General features: G+C 40.9%; 2 protein-coding genes across 5 annotated transcripts in view; both read right to left on the minus strand.

The window, feature by feature from the left end:
• setd5 (SET domain containing 5) overlaps positions 1–20,344 on the minus strand; it is a 39,551-nt gene extending 19,207 nt beyond the window's left edge. For 2 of the 4 annotated variants that reach the window (XM_023324666.1, XM_014470489.2), the window contains exon 1: positions 19,925–20,342. The gene's annotated coding sequence lies outside the window, so the exon portion shown is untranslated. Of the gene's footprint in view, positions 1–19,924 lie in introns of all 4 variants that reach the window. The other 2 variants (XM_023324667.1, XM_023324668.1) reach the window with 2 other exon arrangements.
• Positions 20,345–21,717: 1,373 nt separating this feature from the next.
• LOC102221479 (probable peptidyl-tRNA hydrolase 2) lies at positions 21,718–25,445 on the minus strand. Its single transcript, XM_005803703.2, has 7 exons — positions 25,259–25,445; positions 24,520–24,633; positions 24,357–24,428; positions 24,170–24,244; positions 23,593–23,690; positions 23,109–23,223; positions 21,718–22,599 (listed from the first exon to the last, which is right to left on the minus strand). Exons 2-7 carry the CDS (start codon positions 24,625–24,627, stop codon positions 22,513–22,515), a joined length of 555 nt encoding a protein of 184 aa, XP_005803760.1. The 5' UTR covers positions 24,628–24,633; positions 25,259–25,445; the 3' UTR covers positions 21,718–22,512.
• Positions 25,446–25,692: the final 247 nt, after the last annotated feature.

Genomic DNA, 25,692 nt, shown 5'->3' on the forward strand with positions numbered 1-25,692 from the left:
TAATAGGAAATCAGTTACAAGAAACTGTTAAACTGCACCAGGTTGCAATGTGTGGTCTAATTGTTGATTGAAAGCTTCAAATAAAACTTTCTGAGGACAGACTATAGAGACAGATGATCCAGTAAAGACGATTCATTCTTTACCATTTCACAAATACTGTTCCCCAGTACTTGTATCAAGAAAATTCACGCGTCTCTGTCCAACCCCTCACCAGCTGTTTAGCATGCGCTGAGTCATGCTGACAATTAAGTTTTATGATGAAAAAAAAAGAGGGACTCTGTGTGTTTAAAATGACAAGCTGACATGCGTATGGCAGGGAAGGCCCATTTTTAATGCATCCAACAAAACAGAGGAGAGACAGGATGTACAGAAAACATACTTGATCTTAGAATGGCTAGAGTTAGTCCACTTTGACGTATACCTATATCGGCTTCGATAGTCCAACTGGCCTGAAGGATTTTATCTAGCAGGTGCTTTTGTTCAGTAAATAGGGCCATTACCTTATCAGTACCCTGGTAATGGCCTCAACGCATCTCACAGTTGCACAATAGACTTAGACTTCGACTTCGACTTAGACTGACTTTGTTGTCATTTTCAATGCACAGGGTGTATAAAGAACGAAATTTCGTTGCATACGGCTCAGGATAATGTTTGAAGTTCCAATGTTGTGAGTAAAATAAAAGTCTGATGGCAAGTAGGAAAAAGCTGTTTCGGAACCAGGTGGGCCTGCACCGGATGCTGCAGAACCTCTTTCCAGAGGGCAGCAGGGAGAACAGTCCATGGTGGGGGTGTGAGGGGTCACTGATGATGTTTCGGCCTCAGGACACGCATCCTGCATCGATGGTTGACCTGACACTTCGCCCTTTTGCCTGAGCTGGGTGTGGAAGGTTGTTGCCGAAGCAGTTTCTCCTTGTGTGCCTTCTTCTCACTCACATGAGAGTTACCGAACTCTTTTGCAAGCTCAACCAGGAAGTCCACCCGTCTCTCCTGCACCCCAATGCATGCCTGATAAAGCACATGTGCATTCAGTGCTGCCATGTCAATCATGTTTGCCAGGTTTGCTGACCAGCTGTCACATAGTGATGGAACCTTGGTCACCCCCCGCAAGATTATGACTGAAATAAATGCCATTAGTTCTTGTGAACTAAATAGGTGAAGCAGTCACCTATTTATCCTCCACAGCACAAAAGGCTGCATGCAAATTTGCATGTGCTAAGTCTCCCAGATTTCTTTTGCTTACACTTTTTGCATGATTTTTTTGAGGTGGATCAACACAATTAATTTGGTTAGTTTATTTCTAAACTGTCATGTTATACCCTCTTAGCTTTATTTCAAAGAGAAACATTACTAATTTCTTTTAGAAAAACCTTTGCATATTTTTTGAAACAGATTCTATGTTTTGCAAACTCTATGTACATTTGGCAAAATGACCTGGATAATGCAGCACAACATCATGGATCAGCTGCAAAAGGTCACATCTCTCCAAAAACACTTCATGTATGCTTCAAAACTAAACTGAAGAGCACTACCTACAGGAGACCTGATCTCCTGCTGGTATCATAGATACCCACCCCCAACATGGACTATTCACATTCCTACCTTCTGGCCTGACGGTCAACGACCACATTTACAATTGAAGAAGGGATGCTAATTTGAGCCATCAGAGTCGTCAGGGTGGACTCCGGCCTATTGGCCCTGCTGAGCCGATATGGGAAGGACTCGAAAACTGTATCATCCTAGTGCTAGAGCTCCAGATATGGGCTGCAGTAAGGAAGAGAACCAGCAAGGGGCACTGTGTTCCAAGACAGCTGGAGGGATGAGTAATCACTTGGCTCATGTGACTGTGTGCTGCTGAAACACTGACCCAAACTCTGTCTACAAGCTGCCTCTGCTGCAGCGTTCACACACCAACACTGAGCTTTAGGTTGCTGTTCTTCAGGGACATGCAGAGCCTTCCACCATGCACCGACACCTGCTCCACTGCTCCATCGTCTCAATTGTCCCCTGCTCCACTGTCCCCTGCTCCACCGTAAAGCAAGGGATGGTTGCTTCACCATCCCCTTTATGTATTGGGGATGGTCCCCTGCTCCAATCTCCCCTGGAAATGTTCTGTCATCAAAAAAGTCTGACCACATCCCCCTAAGTGCAAGGCCAAGTTTTTGACATGAGAACAAGGTTCCCCAGCAGACAGACAAAGCGTTGCCACCTGGAAGGCCAGCACAAGGATGCATGCTCCCAGAGACACAAACATGGTTGAACTCATGTTCCATCACCATGGCAACCGTAACAAGATTCGGCAGCAGAAATCTTTGCACATTGAAGCGTGGAAGTATGAAAAGCAGCAACCAACAACTGTTTTCTAGATTTTTTTTTATTGTGACAACATGAGATGCATATAAATCCTGATGATGTATTTACTCACACTAAAAAGGTCTCAGCAGACATTTTGTAATATCTTCTTATTATAAGAGCAACTTAGCCAAATTTAACATTCACATTGTCAGTACTGCATGTATGGCTGCACAATATGTAACAATTTTTTATTATTTGCAAAACACAACACGAAGAACAGCTTGGATTGCAATAAATGTTGCCTAGTTATTCAGGTGCCATGCATTCAGCCTCTGGGTGTCTATGAGTTACTGCTGACTCAGCCCTGTAGTAACCTGCTGCATGCTGGGTATTTGTGAAGACGAGGTCATTAGCCAGGAAAGGAAGTTCCTACTCCAAATATAGACAGCGGGGGGTAAGGAGGTAAATTCCACACAAAGCAGAATGGTCATCTCTTTATCTTCCCTCTCTCCAACAAACCTTCCAACTCCTTTACTTCCTTATTTACCTGAGTGGCCATGACAACCAGGCTCAGATTACCAGCAGCTTGACACCAAGACAAGTGGCCATTTTAGAGACAAAGCCAGGGAAGAGACATGCTGAGGGAAAACCGCTCAGAAAAAAAAAAGCATCACTAGCACATTTTGTGCTGGTTTAACTTAACATAACACATCTGTAGCAATGGTCATCATTGGAACTCCTTCTTTAAAGAATTGTGCAACATGCTGTAATCACCTTTAGGCTGAGAAAGCTGTGGTGGTAAAAAAAAAAATTACATTCCTGTAATGTACAACATGATCGCTTCTCACTAACATCTACAGCTAGAAAGTCGAACACACCGCAAGACTTAAGTTGGAGTTCCAAAGGCAGTTCCAAAGAGACGACAGCAGATCCCTAATGCCTGCTCTGAAAGGGAGGATTTGAATAGAACATGGCCATCTCTATCCCATAATGACAGTATGCTGGTTGAGCTGAACCCTGGGCCTCTGGAGAACGGAGGGGGAGCCAGATCGACTGCTCCATTCTCAAACAATCCTGACGTGAATCTAAGAAGCAGCTAAGGTTGCATGAAGATTGTAGCTCGGACTGAGACACTGTGCATGATTACAAAAGGCCAATACAATTCAGAGAACGACTAGGGACATACTGTATATATGGCATGGAGCATAAGCCAGAAGGTGATGGTCCCAGCTGAGTGAACTGAATAGTCGACTAATGTAGTCGTGGGCTGGTGTCTGATTCTCTCCACAGGACATAACTGCTGCTAAAAAAATGTAGAAAATAGACCTGGGCGACGAAACAATAACCATATCTATCGCGATACACAGTTGATCAACAATATGTCCGGTAGAATGTTGATAAATTCACCAAACTCCGATCTAGAATCGCACAGCATTCTGCGGGATGTAAGCAGAGGAAACGCTTTAGTTGATCAACTTCTCAAGCCCAGCTATTCAAGGTGGGAGGCATCAGTGCCGTAAAAGGAGAGTTCAGACACTTCCACGGACTTCCCTAGAAAGAATGGACTGCAGAAGTCAATTTGGGTCATGCAGATCCAAATAGTTCCAAACAGCAGCAGTTCCAGGATTGAATGGAGTTCATTCTCTGTGTTTCAGCAGTTTCTCTGGCAAGTTGATGAAAATATTTTCTTACTGACTGCTCTTTACCACAATTTACCAACAGTAATATTTTAAGTGACCAGTTTTTGCTAATTGAGGATGTTTAGTTGCTAGTTTTATTTTAACTGCAGCTAGCTCATTGCGAGCCTGACAGGTTTAAACAATTTTATTTCAGTCTGTCTAATACAGCGTTTTACAATATCCATTGCAGCTTAAAGTTTTAAAGTTGATCATTTTCTTATTTTTGGGGAAATTCCAGTTACTGAACTACCTGAACTATAAAACATTTAGCCTTTCTAGTGGTAATTTTTTAGTTCACTTTAGTAATTTTCTAGCTCAGTCTTTGGTGTTTTAGTTCCACGTAATTTTACGTAAATTACATAGTACTTTAGATCAAATTCTAGTCTTATATCCGTCATAGGAGAGGGCTGAGTAATTTTTAAAATATATTTTCCAGGTAATGGGAACGATTTCAGTTATGCATGTTGCATACAAAGTATTACAAAGGTAACAAGGTCTCATTTTTGGTCGTACAAAATAAAAGCTGAATCAAGACATTTGAACAAAATGAATTTAACCACATAACCTTCACAAAGTTAATATTTACTGCAGGACTGTTAATTACATTTATATTATTAATGTCTCCTTCATGTCCAGGAACTTTGCCAGAAGACATTCCATTGTTAAAACTTGCTTTTGTAAGAACTGCGTTATTTCTTTTCTTCTGTCCGACGTTCTCCTGCCGCCATTCTTTGCCAGTCGTGGCAGCTGTCGTTGACTATTGTTCTTTATTTGAATATCACTTGATCAAGCCTTTTCTAATATTCCACATAACAGAGTAAGTAATAAGTGAATGTGTGATTTGTGCCAATATCATATTGGGTTAGTATATCGGTCAATAGTCAAAGCTTCAATATTGGTATTGAATCGGAAGTGAAAACATTTTATTGGGACATTCCTACTGAAAACACTTCTACTTTAGAGCAAGATACCTGGAAAGATGGATAGCGCTTTATGAAGAAAGACACATCACCACTGTTTACAAGCTTACATCCCACAATGCAACACGTGGCTACGGGAAAGCATGTGGCTCTAGCTTAGCAGCCATGTTGGATCAAGATTGCTCAAACGAACTCTGCTGTGTCCAGAGCTAAATAAACCGCACTGACAGGGGAAACAAACTAAACACACATAATCATATTATAACCATTAATGGACTAACACATAAATAAATAGCATAAATTTAAAAAAAAGGAACAACAAAGACTTGATGTTCTGAATCTAAGGTTGAATACAAGCTATGTGATTTGAAATAACATTTCAAAGCAGGTCGCATTAGGGGCAGGTTTATTGTTGGGTCATTGATCGCCTCTAGCGACTTTAGAGTGTGAATCCCAGAAAAAATTAAAATGACATAAAAGGAGACGAGAGTATGATCAATAGTTTGAAGTTTTGGTATAGGAAGATTTTTGATTGTTTCACAGAGTGGCATCATGTACATCTGCCAATAACTAAAAACTAAACCACAATAATTTATCAAAACCTGCTTCAGATCTAGGAGATATTTAAATCAAATCGCTAGCCAAAGTGTTCAAGTACATTCACAAAGCCACTGGAAATCAGCCTCTGTCCTTCATACTAACCTAACCACTGACTAAATGTGTTTACTAAGACGCTCCTGTTGTACAGCAGCTTCTCTCACTCCTGTTTCATAGCAACAGAACGTTTTTAGAATCGACCGTCTCTTCTTCTCTTCTGACCAATAACAAGACCAAGACAATGTTAAAGGGAAACAACAAAGGAAAGGTGGTTAGAAAGTAGAAATGGTGATGCATTTGGAAAAAAAAACAAAAAAAACTAGACGTCCCTGAATGGTTGCCACGGGAGATTCAAGGATTTCTCAAACACTGATGAAGGAATCCAAGCAACACTCCAGGTGTGTTCTGGTGAGGGGATAACATCGTAACATAATTTGAAAGCTCAGAAAAGTCCCTTTTACATACTAAACCCCTTTAATGGGCTCAAACTGGCATCTGATTGGTGCATTTCTCATTTTAAATTTGAAGGACTTAACGAAAGTAATGAGGCATTTGACACGTTTCATGTAACAGTTTGAGACTCATCCAGTAAATATGTAATTTCTTTTATTAATGGTATATGTTGAAATAGTAAATAATTTACCAACTGATTAGAAACTTTCAGGTAATAATGAAGTTACCAGGTAACCAAAGAATATCGCAAACTGTGAATATGGAAGAAGGAAATAATCAATTATTTAATCAACGATTAAATATTCATCTTACAGCCAGAACACATCAGCGTCCAAAATCTAAAGTCAAAACTGCCACAACTTTCACTTTCTATCCTGATCCCCACTCCAGCTGCCCAACTCAACCAGCAGCAGTCCAGCTAGCTGCTAACCAACCTTGTCCTCTTTTCAAGCACCAATGTCTACAGCATGCCTCATTGTAGCTCCTGTCTGGAATGATTTTCTGCTTTCTGGAAGTAGAGAATGGCTGCAAGGTCTAAACACACGCCTGTCTTTATACAGTCAGTAAAAACTTTGCCAAGCAACACATTCATCGACATTAAGGCTGCGTCCATACTGCCAGCAATGCTTAAGACGGTATTATTAAAGAAATATCAGAAAGAACCGATGTTAATATAACGGCAGGTATTTCATGTCTTTTAGGTCCTAATTGAGGCTTGAGGGACTAATGTTCCTCTCCTGACAGTCTCAACACATTGGCAACAGCTACATTTCAACAGGAGACGCATTAAAACACATGTTGCATAAGCCAGTGCAATACTGAAAGGTGTTACTCACTGAGAATTAAATAGCACAGAAGCCTGGCAGCCATTTTCAACCGCTGAAAGGTCAAATGTTCCTTCATGACCCCTCCAGACTGACTCTAACCTCTGGTGCAGCAGCACTAAAGTTAGGTTCACCCAAATTTTAAACAGGTATCATATTAAACATGCCAGCTTGAACATAATGACAACATTGACTTGAACTGGAGTAGCTCTGTACTTTTATTTAGATCTTTTTCTTTTTCATTCTTTAATTTTTGCCTTTCTGGGGGAAAATTGCTTTATTTTTAGACAACTGTTCCTTCTTGTTTCGGATGCTGTGTAGTTTGACTGATTTTTCATACGTTGCTATTTTGCTATGGAGAACGTTTTGAAGTTGTTAGACCTCAGATGTTTTATCTTCTACCTCAATCATGGATTCTTATGCTTCTATAAGTGTGTCCTCTACCAAATCAGGAGGTGCTGCTGCTGCTCTCTGTGCCTCTCCCTCCCACCTTTCTGTCTCTAGAAGTTAAGTGAAGAGGCACCTGGAGAGACTGAACCGGAACAAGGCTGCAGGTCCAGATGGTGTCAGTCCTAAAGAGCAATTTCATCTCTGTGGGATTCTAAAACATCTCTACAACTTTATCTTGACCCGATGGAAAATTCCATTGTTGCGGAAGACATCCTGCCTGGTTCTGGTACCAAAGAAAACTCACTATCACCAACGACTATAGACCTGTTGCCCTGACATTACACATAAAGTCCTGCAGTCTCCTCATTTCAGTGGAGTTGGACTTGAAGATGCCATCATACTCCTCGATAAACAAACCCACTGTCATCTGGACAAAGCAGGCAGCACTGTGAGGATCATTCTTTAATTTCTCAAGTACATTAAACACAATTCAGTCAAATTTGCTTTGTCAGAAACTCCAGAGTAACAGGTGGAGGCCAACAGGCACCAATATAAAGTCCATTAAAACAAGTCTAGAACTAACAAACACAATGAATGGTCTTCTCTAAATCAATCCGATTTAAAAAAGATTTAACTTTGGTCAGCAGATGCAGATGACAAAAGCTGGATTTGACTGCAGAGTCAATTTGTTTATTAAATCTAAACTCCTGATAAGGCTTCTGACATATTTACTTAATTGGCGGGAACTGTCACCAAATGAAACACAGTCAGCATTTCAGTAATATAAAAAAGTTTTTACTCAGCCACTGGTTAACAGCTATTACCTAATCTACAAAAGATAAGATCACATTAGTTATACCTGGCTTAAGAGACAAATAAATTTGTAAGTCATCTGAATAACAGTGGAAGGACACTTTGTGCACAAACATAAATTCAACTAATGGCAGCATATAAAAGGAGAAGAGAAGGGGACCAAGAATGGAGCCTTGTGGCACTCCACAAAGAATTTATAGTAAGTAACAACTGATGGTACGTAAGCCACTTCAGTGAGGTGCCACGAATACAAACAAAGTGTTTCAAACAAGACGGGAGGACAGAATGGTCCAAGGCTGCTGTAAGGTCCAAAAGAACCAGAATGACAGAGCGCTTACTGTCAACAGACATAATGTCGTTATGTATTTTTAAACAAGGTGGTCTCTGTACTGTCTCAATCTGAAACCCGACAGAAATTTTTCAAAAACGTCATTTGATTCTAAGCTCGCAGTTGTACAAATTTTACCTTGTCTTTCTCAAATTTTGGAAAGAGAAGGTAAATGAGAAATATCTAAAATTAGATCAAATTGAAGAGTCAAACTGGGGCTTTTTAAGAAGAGGTCCAACAAGAGCAAGAGCACTTATTGAGCAGGTGTGTGTGATATTCAAACACACAAACACAGTTGGTTCACATAGATATATGCCCTTACATCAGTCTCACTATGCATTCAGCGACACAGATATGACAGCATAATTATCAGCAGCGTAATACAAAGGGACCAGGCTGGAAAACTGCAGGAAAAGTGAAAGCGTTTTAACACCTACACTTTTCCTAGTGAGATGGTCAAACAGTCACAACCCCCACAGGTGCCACACCCATTTACTCACTCAAATTAGGAGGATGATTGCTCTGTGTCAGACCACTGGTAGTGATTTTTGGACGGTTCAGGGTTCAAGTAAAGAAAATATAACCAGATTAAAGGGAAAAAACTGTTCACTTCTATCTGTTGTAATGCTGGTACAGAATGAGATCTGGACTTCAGCTAGAGGCAAAGGTTTTAATGACTTTTCCACTTTAGCATTTTCATATGAGGAAGATGGACATACTCTGAGAACTCGAAGTTCTCAGAGTATGTCAGATACTCTCTCAAAGAGTTCTCAGAGTATCTCAAATACATATTGTACTTTTTTTTCCACCTTCCAAATCAAACATTTGTGGTTAGTAGATGTTGTCGCATGCAACATTGTCATTGTCAGCGTGCAGCTTGAACACAACACACCAGTGTTCAGACTGTGGCGTTTCCACAAGCACAGACATCAGCGTCAGGTATTTAAATTTGTTATTTGAAGTAGGGGTGTAGCAATACAATAATCTCACGATACGATATGTATCACGATATTTGGCAAATGATACGAGTTGATACACTTTTACGATTTTCTGAAGGATTTTTAAGTGATTTTAGTGACATTTTGTGTTCCATAGACTTGGATTTAATTAACTGAAAACAGATTTAAAAAAGCACCAACTACACAATACCCGACTCTGATTGGACAGAGTCTAACAGCTGGACAAAATGAATAAAAATGCAGTGAGAAATTTAGTTTCCGCCATTTAATTTCTGTGGATTTGACATAAAACTCAAAGTTTGAACAGTGATCCAGGAGCTGAGTGGGGAAATTATCAGCCTCTGTAGACTCTCAATATGCAAATGATTGCACTTATATTTTTCTTTGGGAGTGGCTGTGTTTTGGAGTAAAAAAAAGTCTTTTGGACTCTAGGGAAAAGGCTTTTCTACCTTGGCTCCCAGAGTTAGCCATGGCTGTAAGCTGTTTACTACTAGCTGCTGGGGGAGTGGCTCTGCCTCACCCCCTAGTGATCGACTCCTTGCAGCTGCACAGCGCCGCCATTCCCCTGCTTGGATCTCCGAGTAGCTGCCTCTCAGACTGTCAGGATCTCATCGTATTCTCAGTCTCTGATACTCTTTGTCAGTTGCTAATAAGATCGATCCGCCATCGTTATCATGGCAATCCTCACTGCGCCCAGAGTCTGCCTGCGGGTTTCCGCTCTTCGTTATCCAGCTCAAAACAGAGCGGCACTGTCTGCTGCGTGTTCATTCTTTAAGCAATCCTTTATATACAGAACGGAAACCACTAGGCTAAAAACAAATGACGAAGTGGATGCCACTGGTTGCTCTGATATCCAAACTTTGCATTAATTTCGTGATCTCACTGCTTTTGCCGCTGCTCCGTTCGTGCCGCTCCTCCGCTTCTCTTTCACGGTTACTTGAGCAACTTTACTTCTACTTCGTTTCTTAGCAACAAAACACAGCCCATCGTTATTAATTGAAGATTTGAAATTTCCAAAAACAAAGGAATCTAATGTTGCGTTTCCCTTTTACATAACCGAAAAAGCAGGTTTTTGACTAGGCCTGTCGCGATAAACAATAAATCAATTAATCGCACAATAAATTTAAATTATCGACCTCATGTTAATTATCAGCTTTATCGTCTCTTCTGGCCTTTTTCTTTTTCTGTTGATGACACTGAACGAAAAAAGGCTCAACTCCGGTGCTCTCCACTGACCCTCCCTTCCTCATTGTCTTAGTGTAATGCCCAGCGCACACTACACGATCTTAAGAGTTGTCGGCCCATTTTCAAAACCTGAGAGACCACAAACTAGCCGACAGAAATCCTAGGTTTAACGGTTCGATAGGGTTCGATCCTGCGGTGTGATGTCCAACAATGGGCACAAAATAACGGCTACAAGTCCAGTGAACTAATTTTAAAACCAGGCATTAATCAATGCTTTACTACAATCTACCTGCAATGCATATGGCTAGTGTCAGTTCTGACTGAATGAAAATCATTAGAACCTATTTATGTCACGTTAACGAAGAACAGCTGAAAAGTTACCGGGTTTATCAACTGTGGTACCAATTTCGCTCCAACTCCTCCTCTTGTCATTTCTATATTCTATATTTGCACGAAATGTTGAATAAATATTAATGTTGTTTCCACAAATCATCTCCAATGTCCGCTGAACTTCTGGTTGCGCCGTGTCAGCTGTTTGGGATTCCCCTCCGTAATCTTCCCTCAGAAAGAAGGAGGAGAATCCCCGCTTTCTGATTGGCTACCTGTCACATTCAACAGGCTGCGTTAAAGCTCCCAGTCAGGGAAAACTCCTGATTTAGATCGGAGTGGCCACAACGATCTACCGTTAACAAACCACACACTACAGGATGATCGGTTATGAAATCGCAAGCGACAATCTTAGAATTGGGGCAAAAAATCATGTAGTGTGAACTATTGCATCAGGTAGTCGGATGTGCCCATTTTCGCTATTTAAATCTAATGATTACACCGCGCGCTTCTTCTTTTACGGGGGAAAATGAAGTCGGCGGCTGCTTACCATAGTTGCGAGACCTGTTGTGGCTCCATATTGGTCCATATATAAGGCGCACCGGATTATAAGGCGCACTGGATTATAAGGCGCACTGTTGGCTTTTGAGAAAATTGAAGGTTTTTAGGTGTGCCTTATAGTGCGGAAAATACGATAAATTTTTTGTTAATGGAGACTGAGAATCCCTTTTATTTTTGTTTTTGGTTGTTTTATTTTGTTTATCAGTTCCAGTGTTAAGTGTTCTTTTAAAAATAAAGTCTATCTTTGACAGAAAATTGCATGCATTACTATGTAATTTCCATTAAATCAGTGTAAAAAGGTCTTCAAACAATATTATTGTTTATCGCAATAATTTTTGAGACAATTAATCGCTCTGCAAAATTTGTTATCGTGACAGGCCTATTTCTGACATTTCTCTGACTTTTGGAAAAATATGGTTCACTTATTTTAGCATAACTCTGGTTTTACTTGGCCTATTAACACAATTTAAAAACTGGTGTGTAGTTTACAATGTGCACTTTAAGTACAAGATGAAAGTGGGACTGGGGGAGGCGGAGTCTTGCTGCTACTCCGTCACAAACCAGACAAGTTAAAAAGACTGTATAAGCATATGGACACCTATGGTTTAGCGTATCGATAATCGCGGATGAAAAATCGATACCTACCAAGGGTGGGGTGGGGGGATATTGATAAATATTGTAGAATCGATATAATTATACAGCCCTAATTTGAAAGCAAGATTAATTTATTAGTTGAGCACATTTTGAGCGACAAAACAATTCTAAGCTATTTACATGATTGAAAGGAAAATAATACAACAAACGGGTAAAAAAAAAAAAGCAAACACTAACTTGCAGTGGTAAAGTGAGGGAAAATGATGACAAGTTAAAAACCAGACCACATTTTAGGGTGTTCCAGTTATTAATCAAAGGCAGATCTAAACGAATGGGTTTTAAATCTTGATTTGAAGGGGATTTATCTTGCAAAACCCAGTTAATACTTAAATGCATTTAGTGTAGCGTCTCTAGGAGGCAGGAAAGTTGAAGTTAGTGTCTACCGGCACAGAATAACCATCTTTATTTTCAGTTTGGGTCATTTTCTCTATTAATTATTGCCTTATTTTTTATTTTTATTTTATTTTAACAATAACGCCAGTATTCATGCACAAAGTCATGGACTTCCAGCTAAGCAATTTCACAAATCTGCCATTTTTATTTCTCGCAGCAATTTTGGAGTCCAAGTTCAAAGATGCAGAAGCTGTTTGAAAATGTTCGCTTGGTTGGTGTATTAATCCACACTATAAAACTTTATTTATCTAAGCAATGTTCCCACATCAGTGGAGGAAATCTCCTTTTTTTGTGTGAAGCACTTCAAGGACGACTGCTTCATCAAACTCCGCCAGGATCAAGAGGGATTTACCGATAGATTTTTGCCCCGTTTGCACGGCGCTGTGTAAAAACCATAACGACTTTGTTGTGATCCAGCCACCTGTGATCTCGCAGTCTCTTACACCGGGACTTTTTGAAACCAGGTATCATGAGTGAACTACCAACAAAAACAATGGCGGATAGAGGGTGCACTGTGTGAACTGCTTAACCTGTTCAACTGAACAACTCTTGATAAGGACTATCTATGTGTTACACAGGCACTTGGTTCATGGGAGGCAGTGTAGGGTTAGTTCTAAATTAGGTGGAAGGTAAGGGTCAAAAGCACATTGTACATTCAAAGATATGCTAAAAATCACAGCGCCGTACAGTGGCCTGGCATTGAAACTACAACGGATTAAAGGTGTTTTGGCAGTCTCATCTAAACGTGAGACTGCCAATCAACATCTGAAAATACCAGCAGCTTCCACTCATCTTGTGCAAACTTAGCCTTTGTCTAATTGAGGGTCGGTTCCTTCTCTCTATGGAAATGACGGACACAGCAAAGCAGAAGCTGAAAAAAAATGCTACAATGACAATAGACTTTATTTTAGACATGAATTTATTGTATCGATGTGACATCTGGGACGATGTTTTAGCTAGAAGCAGCAGGATGTTAGCCGTGTGTGCTAGCTTTTAATTGCACTGAGTGTTACTACATGAACATTGTTTTTGCCGTTTTTGTCTTATGGAACATGATCCAAATGCATTCAGTGATGTTCTTGGTGCTAGGATCAGTTAACTCGCTAACTATGTTGAGGCCTCATTTACAAGGCGAGTTCATTCTTCCTGTGGTAGCGTTTTCTGGCTCCAGCATGTGAGGTTGGACGGACAAGTCTTCCATAGTTAGACATTTTTAAGTAAATTTGGAAATAAAAAGTTAGCAAACTGCTATAAAACTACAAAAAGGGGTGAAATGGGACCTGGAGGGGCGGGGCATAAAGTGCCTGAGTTTCATTTAAAGAGACAGGTCAGCACATCAGAACAGAGGTAAAAAAAAAAAAAAAAAAGTGGGGGCCTGTGGATCTCAAACCAAGAGTAATTCAGACCAACACGTTTCAGTTCCACTTTACATAGACCACTACTGAATGATTTAAATGTTAAAAGGAAGGATTTAAAAGCACGGTACATCCACTTTAGAGGAACTCAGTGTTTCGGTCGTTTTGCAATTTGCGAAAAGTTTGTTCCAGGTTAGCAGAGCGTAAAAACTGAATGCTTCTGCTCCATGTTGGGTTCTGGTTCTGGGGATGCAGAGTAGACTAGAAGACCTGAGTGATCGGGAATGCTGATACAACAAGTCTTTCATTTATTTCGGTGCCAAGACATTCAGTAATTTGAACAAGAACATTTAGTTTCTTCTAAGTCCTTCCATTCCTACAGGGAGCCAGTGGAAGGACTTTAGAACTGACCTTGATTTTTTAGGCAGACCTGTGAAGATACCATTGCAATAATTACTACTACTAAAGATAAATGCAGGGATGAGTTTCCCTAGATGTTGCCGGATTGTAGATCATAGTTCTCACTCTTTACCATTACTGCTACAATTTATATCCAGTTGTAAAACAAAAACGTGGTCTTGCTGTTTGATAGCAAATTAATTAAAGGCTGTCAATTTGAATATTGTACCAAGAATCATTGTAAATGTAGGTATGGTGCTAATGGGAGACATGAGGCATGAATCTCAATGTGTAGATCGAAGCTATGGGCGGACATTTATGTTTATCACCAACTGTGACAAATGTTTTATAATAAGAACTTTGATTAATTGCTCTCATAATAAATTTAGAATAATGATGCTTAACCCCCCCAAAACTGCTAGTATTTGCTCATCACTGCAGTGTTCCTAAGGCTTGTATCCCAGCCTTCATAATAAGAAAGAAGTGTATGTAACAGTGTTCATTCATACTTTAAAGTATTCACCGGATGTAATGTCGCTTCATGAAAATTTATATTAATGATTGCAGTGCATGTTGCCAGTTAATTTTATTACTCCTCCTTCTATTCCACAAATGCCAAGTGTTGTGAAATAGCTTAAACCCCAGCCTGAAACATAAACAGCCTGAAATTGGGAATTCCCCCCGATATGTTTCTTCACATTGGGGGAATTTATACACTTTGGTAAAAAGGAGGACAGGCAGGTGAGGGGAGGAGAGGACGGTTATTTAGGAGCTTTGTTGTTTCTTTTCATCTTATCATTTTAGCTGCTCTCTCTTGTCTCTACTCGTTTGGTTTCCTGGGATTCATCTATTCCACATAACTCTGCTTAAAGCTACAGTGTGCAACTTCTACAAAAAAATATTTTTTACTCATGTATTTGTTGAATCTGTTATTATGCCAGTATGGTATGAGACGAATAATGTGAAAAAATTAGCTCCTCTGCCTTCTCCCAGAGGTAGATGAGAAGGCAGTGCTACCTAGAACAACCAATCAGAGCCAGGAAGAGGATCTTAGTGATGTCCATCACATCTTCATGCGGCGATGCTCTATATATATATATATATATATATATATCTATATATATATATCACAATCGACTATCTTCACTTGTTATAAAAATGCTATATATATTAAGTTAAAAGACTTAAAAGACATTGGACTTCGATATTTAGCAACTTGAAATTGAGCCTCTGTCTCTTTAAGAAACTCCATCAGGAAGTCATCACAACATGGCTGTTGTTTTTACCACCGCTGGACTGAGAAGTAGCTTCGGTAATGAGTTCAGAAGATGTGTTTGCTAATTGCTGCTGTCTAGTCTTAAGGAGCTGCTCTGTGAGGACAAGGCTCCGAAGTTTGGAAACTGCAGCTCAGAGGAGAAGCTGCCCCTCCAAGGTCTACCCAGGCAGTTTGCACAGCTGAATGGTTGCCATGGGGGATTAAAGTGTTTCTCAAACATGCATGAACACATCACGACAACACGCCATGTATGTTTTTGATGAGGTAATAAAAAATTTACATAATCTAAAGCTCAAAAGGTTAATTTAGTATAATACTGCCCCTTTAATTTACATTGCAAAATGAGCATTCGCAAAGCAACATTTGTGAAGTCATTCAATTTCAAGCACAAACCATTCACCCTGTGTGGACCAATAATATGTCCACTCAGTTGGACAGCCTTATCTGACACAGAAAATGGTGTCCACGATGCTAAAGCTAATAGAAAGTGACGGGAACATTGTCATAACAGACAAATCTAGAGTAGCTGGGAAGATGTGGGTCAATCACAGCCAATATGATCATCATCACCATGTGCAATAACACAGCAAGTTCATGGCTTCAAATACTGGCCTGCTTTAAGCTTTGTGCTGAAAATCCCAGACATAAACATGACCTTGAGAGGAGCACAATTTATCTGAAATCTGTTGGAGACTTCCGGAAAGTTTGGTGGTTTTAGATAGACTGTGCAGAACCCAAGACCGCTGCATTGGCCGTACAATTTCCTGGGTTTCTGGGCCGCTGGGGATTCTAGCTCTCTCAAATGGCCACGTTTTAAAGCAAACAACACACAAGTACTCCCACCGTAGAACATGGGATTCACTGAGTAACAGGTTGTAGAAGGCCACAGTCCGTGGGTTTAGTGCACATTGTGTTTCTTTAGTCAGAAGCAGCAACACTTGTGTCAGCTGTAGCTTTGGAGGAGGAGCAATCCTCTCTCTCAGAGAACCAGCTTTATATCGACAACCTGGCAGTCACAACATGGAAAACAAAGAGTCAGCCCCGCGGTCTTCGAGGTGGAAGCACGACTAAACGGACCAGAGTTTCTGGAAACGGTTCCTGCTGTCAACACAGCTGAAATGATGAACAGGTCTTAATAAAACATTTTTTTTTAAAAATGCTGAAATTGTAGCTTTGCTCATGCGAACACATTGGGCACAATGGACTTCCTTCCCAACAAGAAATGTGTTCCTACTAACCTTGAATGTTTGCACATTCCATCTATCTCCAAACTTTCAGAGGCCCATAGAAGGGTGTACATCCTGTACACAGGTCCGTCCACCCCCCCCCACACACACACGCACGTTTCTTGGCCAACCTTATTAGGACACTGCTCTGACTTCTATTTATTGTGGATAATTACACTATTTCTACGAATTACAAATAACCCCCAAAAAAACTAAATGTAACCCACATGTTATCAGCCCTAATCCAGACATCAGGCACTGCTTGGCCTTGCTTCATTCAAATTAGCTTGCTGATCATATGAGAAGTGTCTAACATGTTGATAAAAACCAGTACAGGCTGACAAAATGCAGAGACTGAATCGGCATCTGAAATGGAAGTCACGGTGGGCAGAGAGGTTCAGGTTTGTTCAGAGAGAACGAACTTTCTGAGATTTCCTGTTGTGGCTAAATGACTTCAGTAGACTTCCAGCCGTACAGGCTTGTCTGTGCCCCAAAATGTAACCACAATAAATACAGAGCAGAGTACATTTCCTTTGTCTCTGTCAGTGAACACAATGTTTATTCAAGATAACAAGAAGGTACAGGTCACAGGGGGTGGGGGCGTGTTAGAGAGGCTCATGTTACCACTGGCTCCAAGTGGCCAGGTTGGAAAGCTTCAGCCCACCCAGTCTATTAAAAGATGTGAAACATATTCAGAGAATGTCAGCTCCAACCAATGACAGCTCAGCCCCAGACACCGCCAATCAGGTCCTCAACACACATCAAGATCAAACCAGATACTTGGCAAAGTCCCAACTCAACACCCTGCCAGGGGAAGGTTGTTGTTTTTTTCCACTTATAAAGCAAAAGCCAACGAGGACCCGGGCGTACAACACCGTTCTGGGAAGCTTTACATGCTATTCTTAATCTCGGATGGAAAGAAAACAATCACGCGACGAAGCAACAAGGGTGACTTAATGATTCAACTTGACATTGTCTTTTGATCCTGAAGCGCCGACACAAATGTTTTCACAACGATAAGCTGAATATGACCTATTGAGTTAATGACAGAGCAAACAAAAATTAAACTGAGGCGAGATAGCCATGCTTCCAGTTTTAGACTAAAAGATAAGCGGCCCAGTCAGAGAACAGCGGAACGTTTGACGTGTATACCGCTGAGGACGAGTAATACAAGCCTACGTGGAGTAATCCAGCGAGGCCCTGGCACACAGGCCGCGGCTGGGTTGGACATTACATCACAAAAGATTCTCAACCAAAAAAAAAAAAAAACAACAAAACCCAAACAGGAACTTCCTTTCTAATGATTCCCACTGATTTGTATTCCAAATATGAAACAATTGTATCAGGCTGATGGTAATAAAACATACAAATAAGAATTTTGATGCATGCTCATTTTCTACTTCCACTGGAAACAGAAGAATTTCAACTTCAAGCACCAACAACAGAAAATCTAAGGGTTTGTTCATTATGACTATCACATTTTTCTGGCTCCAAGTGGTAGAAGAAAAAAAAGCACATTTCACTGTTAAACACCTTTCAAACAAGAGTAAACTGGTTAACATTTTTCAAAAGCACTCAACATTTAGGAACATTCATTAAAACATTTCAAAGCATTATCTAAAGAATATTTAGATATCACCTAAATACAGTCCAACCTTGGTATGAAAATATTTGTTTTCATATGCAATACTTTTAATGGTTTTGCTAACATACCTGCTACAGTTAGTCATGAAGAGTTTAAAACGGGATGTTTTCCTTTACGGCCATATAAAGCTGAGATGGATAGAATGTATAACTAATAACCTGTTTGCACACTTCTTTAATAAAGCTCGAGTTAAGCCATAGCTGGCTTTGGACCCAGAAACAGCAGCCCTACAATATTTCCTCACTCTGAAACAACAAATATGGAGGCTTAATAATGGAATACGGAGCTCTCCACTATAATATCACCCAGGTCTCTCAACCGCCACAGAGGCTGGGGGTTGGCTGGTTGGTGGGGGAGGTGAAGCAGAGCAAATAAACCAAAAGCTCTGGCCTTCTCAACACTAAACACATGCGTTCTAAAAAAGAAAATTAACTAGATAAAAACTATACATGTGGCAAATAGCTGACTTTGAAACCGACTGTGTGGCCAGAGACAGATTCACATCATGTAGCGAAACACCACGACGAGGCCGCATTAAACCTTACATCCCTTCCGTCACTACACAGATAAAGTAGAAAAATAAGGATAGCAATGCATGCTGTGTGCTGTGTAAGGACTGAATGTTAGAGCACACGCAGCGGAAGAACATTCACCAAGTTAGCTAAGGGCTAGCAACATTTGTTGCCCCTGCTGCTGTGCTAGATGCAGTTAGCAGCTAGGCTACGAGTCGTCGAGAAAGATCCAACAGCAGATCGGGTCAAGGATTCTTTCCTAAAACTCCGACATATTGAACACCTAAAGCACATTTAACACCCTGTTGTCAAGACCCAGGGACATTAAATGTTACTTTGGGAACCTTCTTAACGTTTAACCCGCGTCGCCTGTTTGTGAACTAGCAAACATAATAAATGCGATACACATCCAACATCCTAAGGCTTTACATTAATATTAAAAAGATACAAACAGGTTAGCCACCGTCAACTAACGCTGTTTGGACTCTGTAATGGTGTAATGCCTCGTCCCTTTGTGGAAACAGTAAAGAAACTCACTGGGAAAAAATTATATATTATGATATAAGTTTGCACTAATTTTGAGTTTTACTGGCTGCAATTCAAAGAAGGACAATTCACTCGACTAAGACTGCTAATTTTGATGTCAGGTTTGGGGAAAAAAAACAAATATATTTTAACCAAAAATGTTTAAAGACATAAAAGTTGTGTAATTTGAATGTGGCGTCCGCATCGTGACTGTTCAAAAATATTTAAACGTTGAGCTTTTGGAAAAACTGGCAAAAAGAATAATTTGTGACGATGGGAGCAAACTAGAAAACAACACGAGGGACTGATCAAACAGCCCAGAGAGGACCATTCCAGTCACAGCCCAAAGCGCCCCTGGAAGGCATAACATCTATTTTACTTCCCATTTCAGCTGGCTAAACGCTTCACGTCAATATAGAAATACTGGAGAAATGCTCGAAATACTGTGAAGACAAGCAACTTGCTTGAAGAAACTTCAGTGGACGCAGGTTATTTGCTTGCTAAGTTAGTTAGCCGTGTAGTCATGGCACAGAAAACATGGTTGATTTGTTTCAGATCTTGGTAAAAACTACTATATGTACATCAAGATATTAAATATTCAAAGTGCTTACCTAAAGAGTCATTCCAAATTCCTTAAAAACAAGGCAACGATAATGTACTATGGAAGTCCTTGGAGTATCCCAACATTAATTCCAATTAGACCAGTAGGCCTGGATATCCGCCTCGGAGTCTCCTGTATCCTTTGCCCTTACAAGTAGGTCCCTCTTCAAGGGTAAGAAACAAAGTTCTCAGTGTCTCCCAAAAAATGTCGGAAAGTTAAATCCCCTGTCTTGTTCGGGTGCGCTACATCCATTGGTGTCTTTTACAAATCCCCGGTGAACAATTCCAATAATGTTAGTGTCTTGTATATTTACAGTTGCTGTTTATTATGGGGTATACACTGCTGTATGTGATACGGGGCTCCGGTTCTGTGTCGGGTCCTTACGCTCACCGAAGCGCCCATCCCCCTCCTCGCCGGCATTCACCACAGGCACCATCGAAACTGACACACAATCAAGCCACGGGGCTTCCCAGGCGGCCGTGCAGGGGCATGCTGTTTGGGCGGCCCTTCCAGATGGCCCGCCTCTTGCCATTGATTCGACAGTAATATGCGGCTTTTTTGTTTTACCCGAAATACCTTGAAGCCATTGGCGAATGAAGCTGTCGGTTACTTCTTTCCACTTGCGGAGTAAAATAGGGCGAGTACGGCTTCAGTGAGGAACTTGTTTTCTCTCGTATTAGAGTGGTGAAGCACACGGAGAGGAGCTTGAGTAACTGGATTCGCAAGGCAGATTTCTGCTCAGCAAAGGATTTATATCTACCACGATGCGGGACGTTTTCTTTATAAAAATAACATTCCAATGGAGCTAACTTCATTTCTATAGTGGGATTACTTCTTTTTGTTTATAAGATATATTTCTTTTGGAAGGATCGCTCTTGTTGATACATAATGGTAATGGGTAGCCATACGGGGTCTCTTGGGCTCAGTTTCAGGGCTGCAAGAGGCAGGGTTCGCCCACTAGGTCAGCCCCACCTACCGGTTTGTCAGTTCAACGGAGTATTACATGTGGCGTTGTGTGCGTTTATCGAGTGGCTGGACGATGAAAGTGGCCATCTTTCCTGTTTTGAACTCTTGTTTGTAACCCCGTTGCAGAAATAAACAGGACGGAAACGAGTGGCTCAGTGAGATTTTAGAGGAATTTTCTGAGGTTGGCCGAGGAACATGGTGTCCTTCGGCTGTAAATCACAGAAAGGAGCTATAAGGTGTTTCATCTTACATACTGGCACGATGTAGAAAGGCGACACAATAATCAGATCATTGAACCGACGCCTTTCAACGCTTATCAGAGGTGTTATGTAAATTGTCGTGGTGACGCGATTGGATTTTTGTCATGTCATGAGACTTGGAGACAGTTTTGGATTGGACACGCTGAAAAATGCCGACGTCATTTGTTGCAGAGGCGTTGGCAGTACAGTGAAACTGTCACGTGTCGTCAGCGGATTGAACCGAGCCCGACTGCAGATTTAACAGCAAAAACACGGATTCGGTTTCGTCAACGTGCAATTTAAACGTCCTTTACGTAAATAAAGCCGTTTACCAGTGACACTAGCTGGACAAAGACTTCTTATTCAACGCTTTTCTGAATTTAAGGTCTCAAATGTACATGTAATTGCCTTTTTTTCATTAAAAAAATGTAAATACTCCCAACACAACCGCCGTATTGCAGGAAGGGGCGGGGGGAACAACAAATAAAATGGCACTGCAACAGTTATTTCCTTCCCACAACCTTTCCACACCCGCAGTGCCAATGGCTCATCAGCGCAGTCTATGGGAGTAAAATAAGCACAAAGTCCAGAGAGGTTGTAATGTTGAGGTGTTTTAATGATCACCTGACACAACAAAGCAATGAATAGTATACCACAGTCTTCAAATCTCTGTCAACTTTATAATTCATATTGTAACATTTTGTATCTCATGCATTTTAACACTGCAGAACAAACATTGTAGTTTCAATGTACATTGTGACACTATAATCAACAACATGGGCTTGGGAACCCATAAATTCTTTATCATGCCCCACTTTTTCTTTTTTTTTTAAAAGAACCTAAACACACCATTTGTGGCAGCAGTTTTTAGAGCAAATAGAAATGTTTGCAGGGTAAGCTTTGGTGCCAGGTTGTTGCTTCTTTAAATGTTAAGCTTAAGAGGGAGGTGGAAAACAGAATGGAAGATTTACTCATTTTACGTCAAACAAAAACCAGCAGCTTCTTATTTTGATAAAAATGGCACATCACACGGCCATAAAAAAAAACATGTACACAACCATAACACCAGAAATGATATTAACAGGGAACTTCAGCTGTACACAAACACCACCATTAAAATCTTCATTTTTTACCATTTGAGGGAGAAAAATGAACCAGAGGAATCAACTGTTTTGCTAGTAGGTGGTCTCGCAGGAATGTCCGATTAAGCGGCTGAGGGGAAAAGTGACAGAAAGAGGAATGGTGCTGGGGGAGGAGATGTTTTCTGTGGGGTTTTTTTTAAATATTATTATTCTGAAAGGTTTTTAGCTCATGCTTGGCTGCAGTTCTCCTGCTGCTAAGGAAGGCTGCCCCCTCCTGGTGGTTGTGTGCCACTGCAGAGACTCCAAACAACTCAAAGCAGCTTCAGACTGCCGGTGACGTTGTTCACCATCTCTTCTGCTCCCATGATGGCCAGGACGGTGCGGGAGCCGGACTCCACCTGCAGAGACTGTTGTTACTCCAACGCGTACGCGGACAGACGCGCTGCGATATTTACATGATTACGATGTCAGAATAGCATACATGCAGTGAGTACGCATGCCTGCACATTAAGAAGTCCGACCTTCAGATGAGTTGTCAGTTCAGCATATGCAACAAGTTGTGACGAAAATAAGTCAATAAATTGTTTTCAATGACAATTAGATAGATAGACATGCATTGTCGTGCTTTAAAAGTGTATTTAAAGCAGGGACTAGCTAAAGCTAAAGTCAAGTAAAACTCGCCTCCCTGTTGCTTGATGACGGTCTGACTAGTTAACCGCCAAGTCAGGATGTCATACCACTGTTAATAACAAAGTGTATGATGATCTACATTAAGATTTGATGTTGCTGATTAAATAAAATCATATGGTAATGACAGCGTATACTTGTCTGACAGATTTAGCTGTCACTTCGTGCTAAGCATATGACGATCTGACGGCGTAATCTGATCTGACAGAACAATGACTACCTGGGTGAGACCTGCATCCTGGACCAGGTAGGTGGGCAGGTTGAGGCTCAGGGCCAGGGCCTGCAGCTCCAGCAGGTGGGCCACGTTGGTGCCTTGGAGCACCACCTTCTTGGCCCTGTATGAACACCAAACTCATTTGCATCCTGAAAGGAATTTCACTAAGAACACTTTTGCAATTGTTAAATAAAATAACATTTTAAACACAAGTCTGCTGCTGATGTCATTTTGCAAACCAAACCAACGTGGGGAGCCAAAAGCCACAGTGGCACGTGGAAATGGGAATAACAAGTAGAGAATCACGCAAACATATTAATGCTATCCTGACAGGAAAAAGACAGCTTTTACAGAAAGATGTAAACTAAAAATCATACGAGTTACAAGCTAATTATCTTGATGCGCAGAAAGAATGAAACAAATATTAGCAGGATGAACAAAATCTATGAGGTCGTGGTTTTAAATTAGCCACGATCTGCATGGGTCTTACCCACTCTGGTCCCACTTCCAGGCCATCTCCCGCCAGCTGTTCTTCTCCTGTAGAGCCTGGTACAAACCCACCGCAGCATGGCCCACCTGGGCAGCAATCTGCACACACAACCAGCACCGACTTCACTGTGCTCCCAAACACAAAACCACCACAGGGAACGACATTTAACCAATACTGAGCTCGGCTCTCGGTACTGTATGTTCGTGTGGATTTATTTTCAAGTTTTAAAATGAGGAGAGATTATTTTTATGTTGATTAAACTCCAAAATATATTTTTTAAAAATGCCAATTGAAAGCACACACCAACAGACAAAAGTTTTTTTTATCCTAAATAAGTGATTTAGGATAAAAAGATATCCTATAATCTGCTGTGTAAATTGGGGGGTTTTGGGTTTACGTTCGATTCTACACAAACTTTACATTTTTGCCCTCATCTTTGTTTAATAAATGATTTCTTGTTGGAACCTGTGCTGTTGAGACTTCACGTTAGACTCAAACGATTTCAGAACTCAGAAACAGCAATTTTAGACAAAAACCTGCTTACTTGGCAGAAGGTGTGCTTTCTTTTCACCATTACCTTTCCAACACCCATGCCGAGGTCCATGTTAACCACAAACACCATCTTGAACAAGAGGTCCTCGTCCCCCTCCTCCTGTGTGTTAGACCGAAGACAGACACACACTCAGATTTGGTTTTGGACAAACTGTACTGGGTCTAACGTACCAATGTGTACCTGCAGGGGACTAAGGCTAGCTTATGGGCACCTCATTCTCCAGTTTGTTGAAGTAGTACATGGCCGCCTCCTCAGCCGACACGTTCCGAGTGTGCAGTAGTGCCTGGAGCGAGAAGAAGTAATAAGAAAGATCAGGAAATACTGCACGTATATATTATTTGGTGAAGTCTGCATGTCAGAAAGTACTGCCCCACCTGTTTTGCTGCCTCCTCTGGGATGTCCAGCTCTCGGAGCTGCTGCAGGAACACAGGGTTGACCTCCTGGGAAGCCAAGTTTGATCCAGTGTCCTCTGATGGCTCCATCACTAACTGCAGAAACAGAGCTCCAGTGAGATCAGCTGTGCAAATTGACTGGAATGTGTTCCCTAAGCTATGTGGAGGGGTATCTGAAAATAGTCCGCATCTGCTTGAAAGGGCTAATAAGTGTAAATCTGCTCATCACTAATGTTGTTGGCAACAAACGTTTTATTTAAAATGTAATTGGCAGTTGACAAGACAGGACTGTAACAAAGACAATAATTAACGGTCAACTGCGTGACGTCTTAACAAAGACGAGTTTAAAAAATGTTACGAGTAAACGTTAATATAGTCTCCCTAATAATGCGTTGTAAATGGACTTTTGAAATGTGAACATGGATGTTCAGGACACTTCCAATGAATGGGAGCGTTAAGCACAAAGCTAGTAGCTGTAGGCTAAATTAGGTTAGCTGCAGCGCTTTGCGCAGTTAGCCCCTGTTCGCTCACAACTGAAGTTAGCGCCAGTAGCATTTTAGCTTTCATGTTAACGTTTGCTAACCTTTGTTTGTACCTTTCCAGGAAATTTATCACAACGCTTTTTCCTAACAAGTAACTAAATAGCCATTTTTCCTGAGTAGCGGCAAGAGTTAGCACTAGCCTGAGGCAGAACCTAGCCAAGCTAATGGCCTATTGTTACCTGTTTGTCACAGCTTGCTCTACAGCAACAGCAGCACTGATTAAGTTTCTCCGAAGCTTTAGTATTACACAACACACATAAAATGAAGTTATTTATAAAACTGCTTTCGATGACGCTCTCTCCGTGTTCTGTGTTATATTACTCCATTCTTCCATTTTGAGGCCTTTAGTCTCTACGTATATTATGCTGCCCCCTGGCGGACGGAGTGATATTCTCATAATGGCATCAGAAGCTTCCACGGGTTTTCCTGGACAATTCAAATAAATAACTTAAGTAAATAAAAAAAAAAGAAATGCTTTCATCAAGAGATTCGGATTTTGTTTCTTTTTATCCCGAACCCCGAAAGTGTTTTATGTCCACGCCTACATTAATCTTGTAGATAAATTAGGTTTGATTCATTACTTTGCATTATTCTAATAAGTAAAATACACCGA

The sequence above is a fragment of the Xiphophorus maculatus genome, chromosome 20 (assembly GCF_002775205.1).
Source record: "Xiphophorus maculatus strain JP 163 A chromosome 20, X_maculatus-5.0-male, whole genome shotgun sequence".
Taxonomy (NCBI): Eukaryota; Metazoa; Chordata; class Actinopteri; order Cyprinodontiformes; family Poeciliidae; genus Xiphophorus; species Xiphophorus maculatus.

Coding starts and splice junctions, on each gene's coding strand:
- LOC102221479 (XM_005803703.2), bottom strand. CDS start 24,627: ATGGAGCCATCAGAGGACACTGGATCAAACTTGGCTTCCCAGGAGGTC. Junction 24,429..24,519: donor CAGAGGAGGCAGCAAAACAG/GTGGGGCAGTAC, acceptor TTCTCGCTCCAG/GCACTACTGCACACTCGGAA. Junction 23,224..23,592: donor TGGAAGTGGGACCAGAGTGG/GTAAGACCCATG, acceptor GTGTTCATACAG/GGCCAAGAAGGTGGTGCTCC.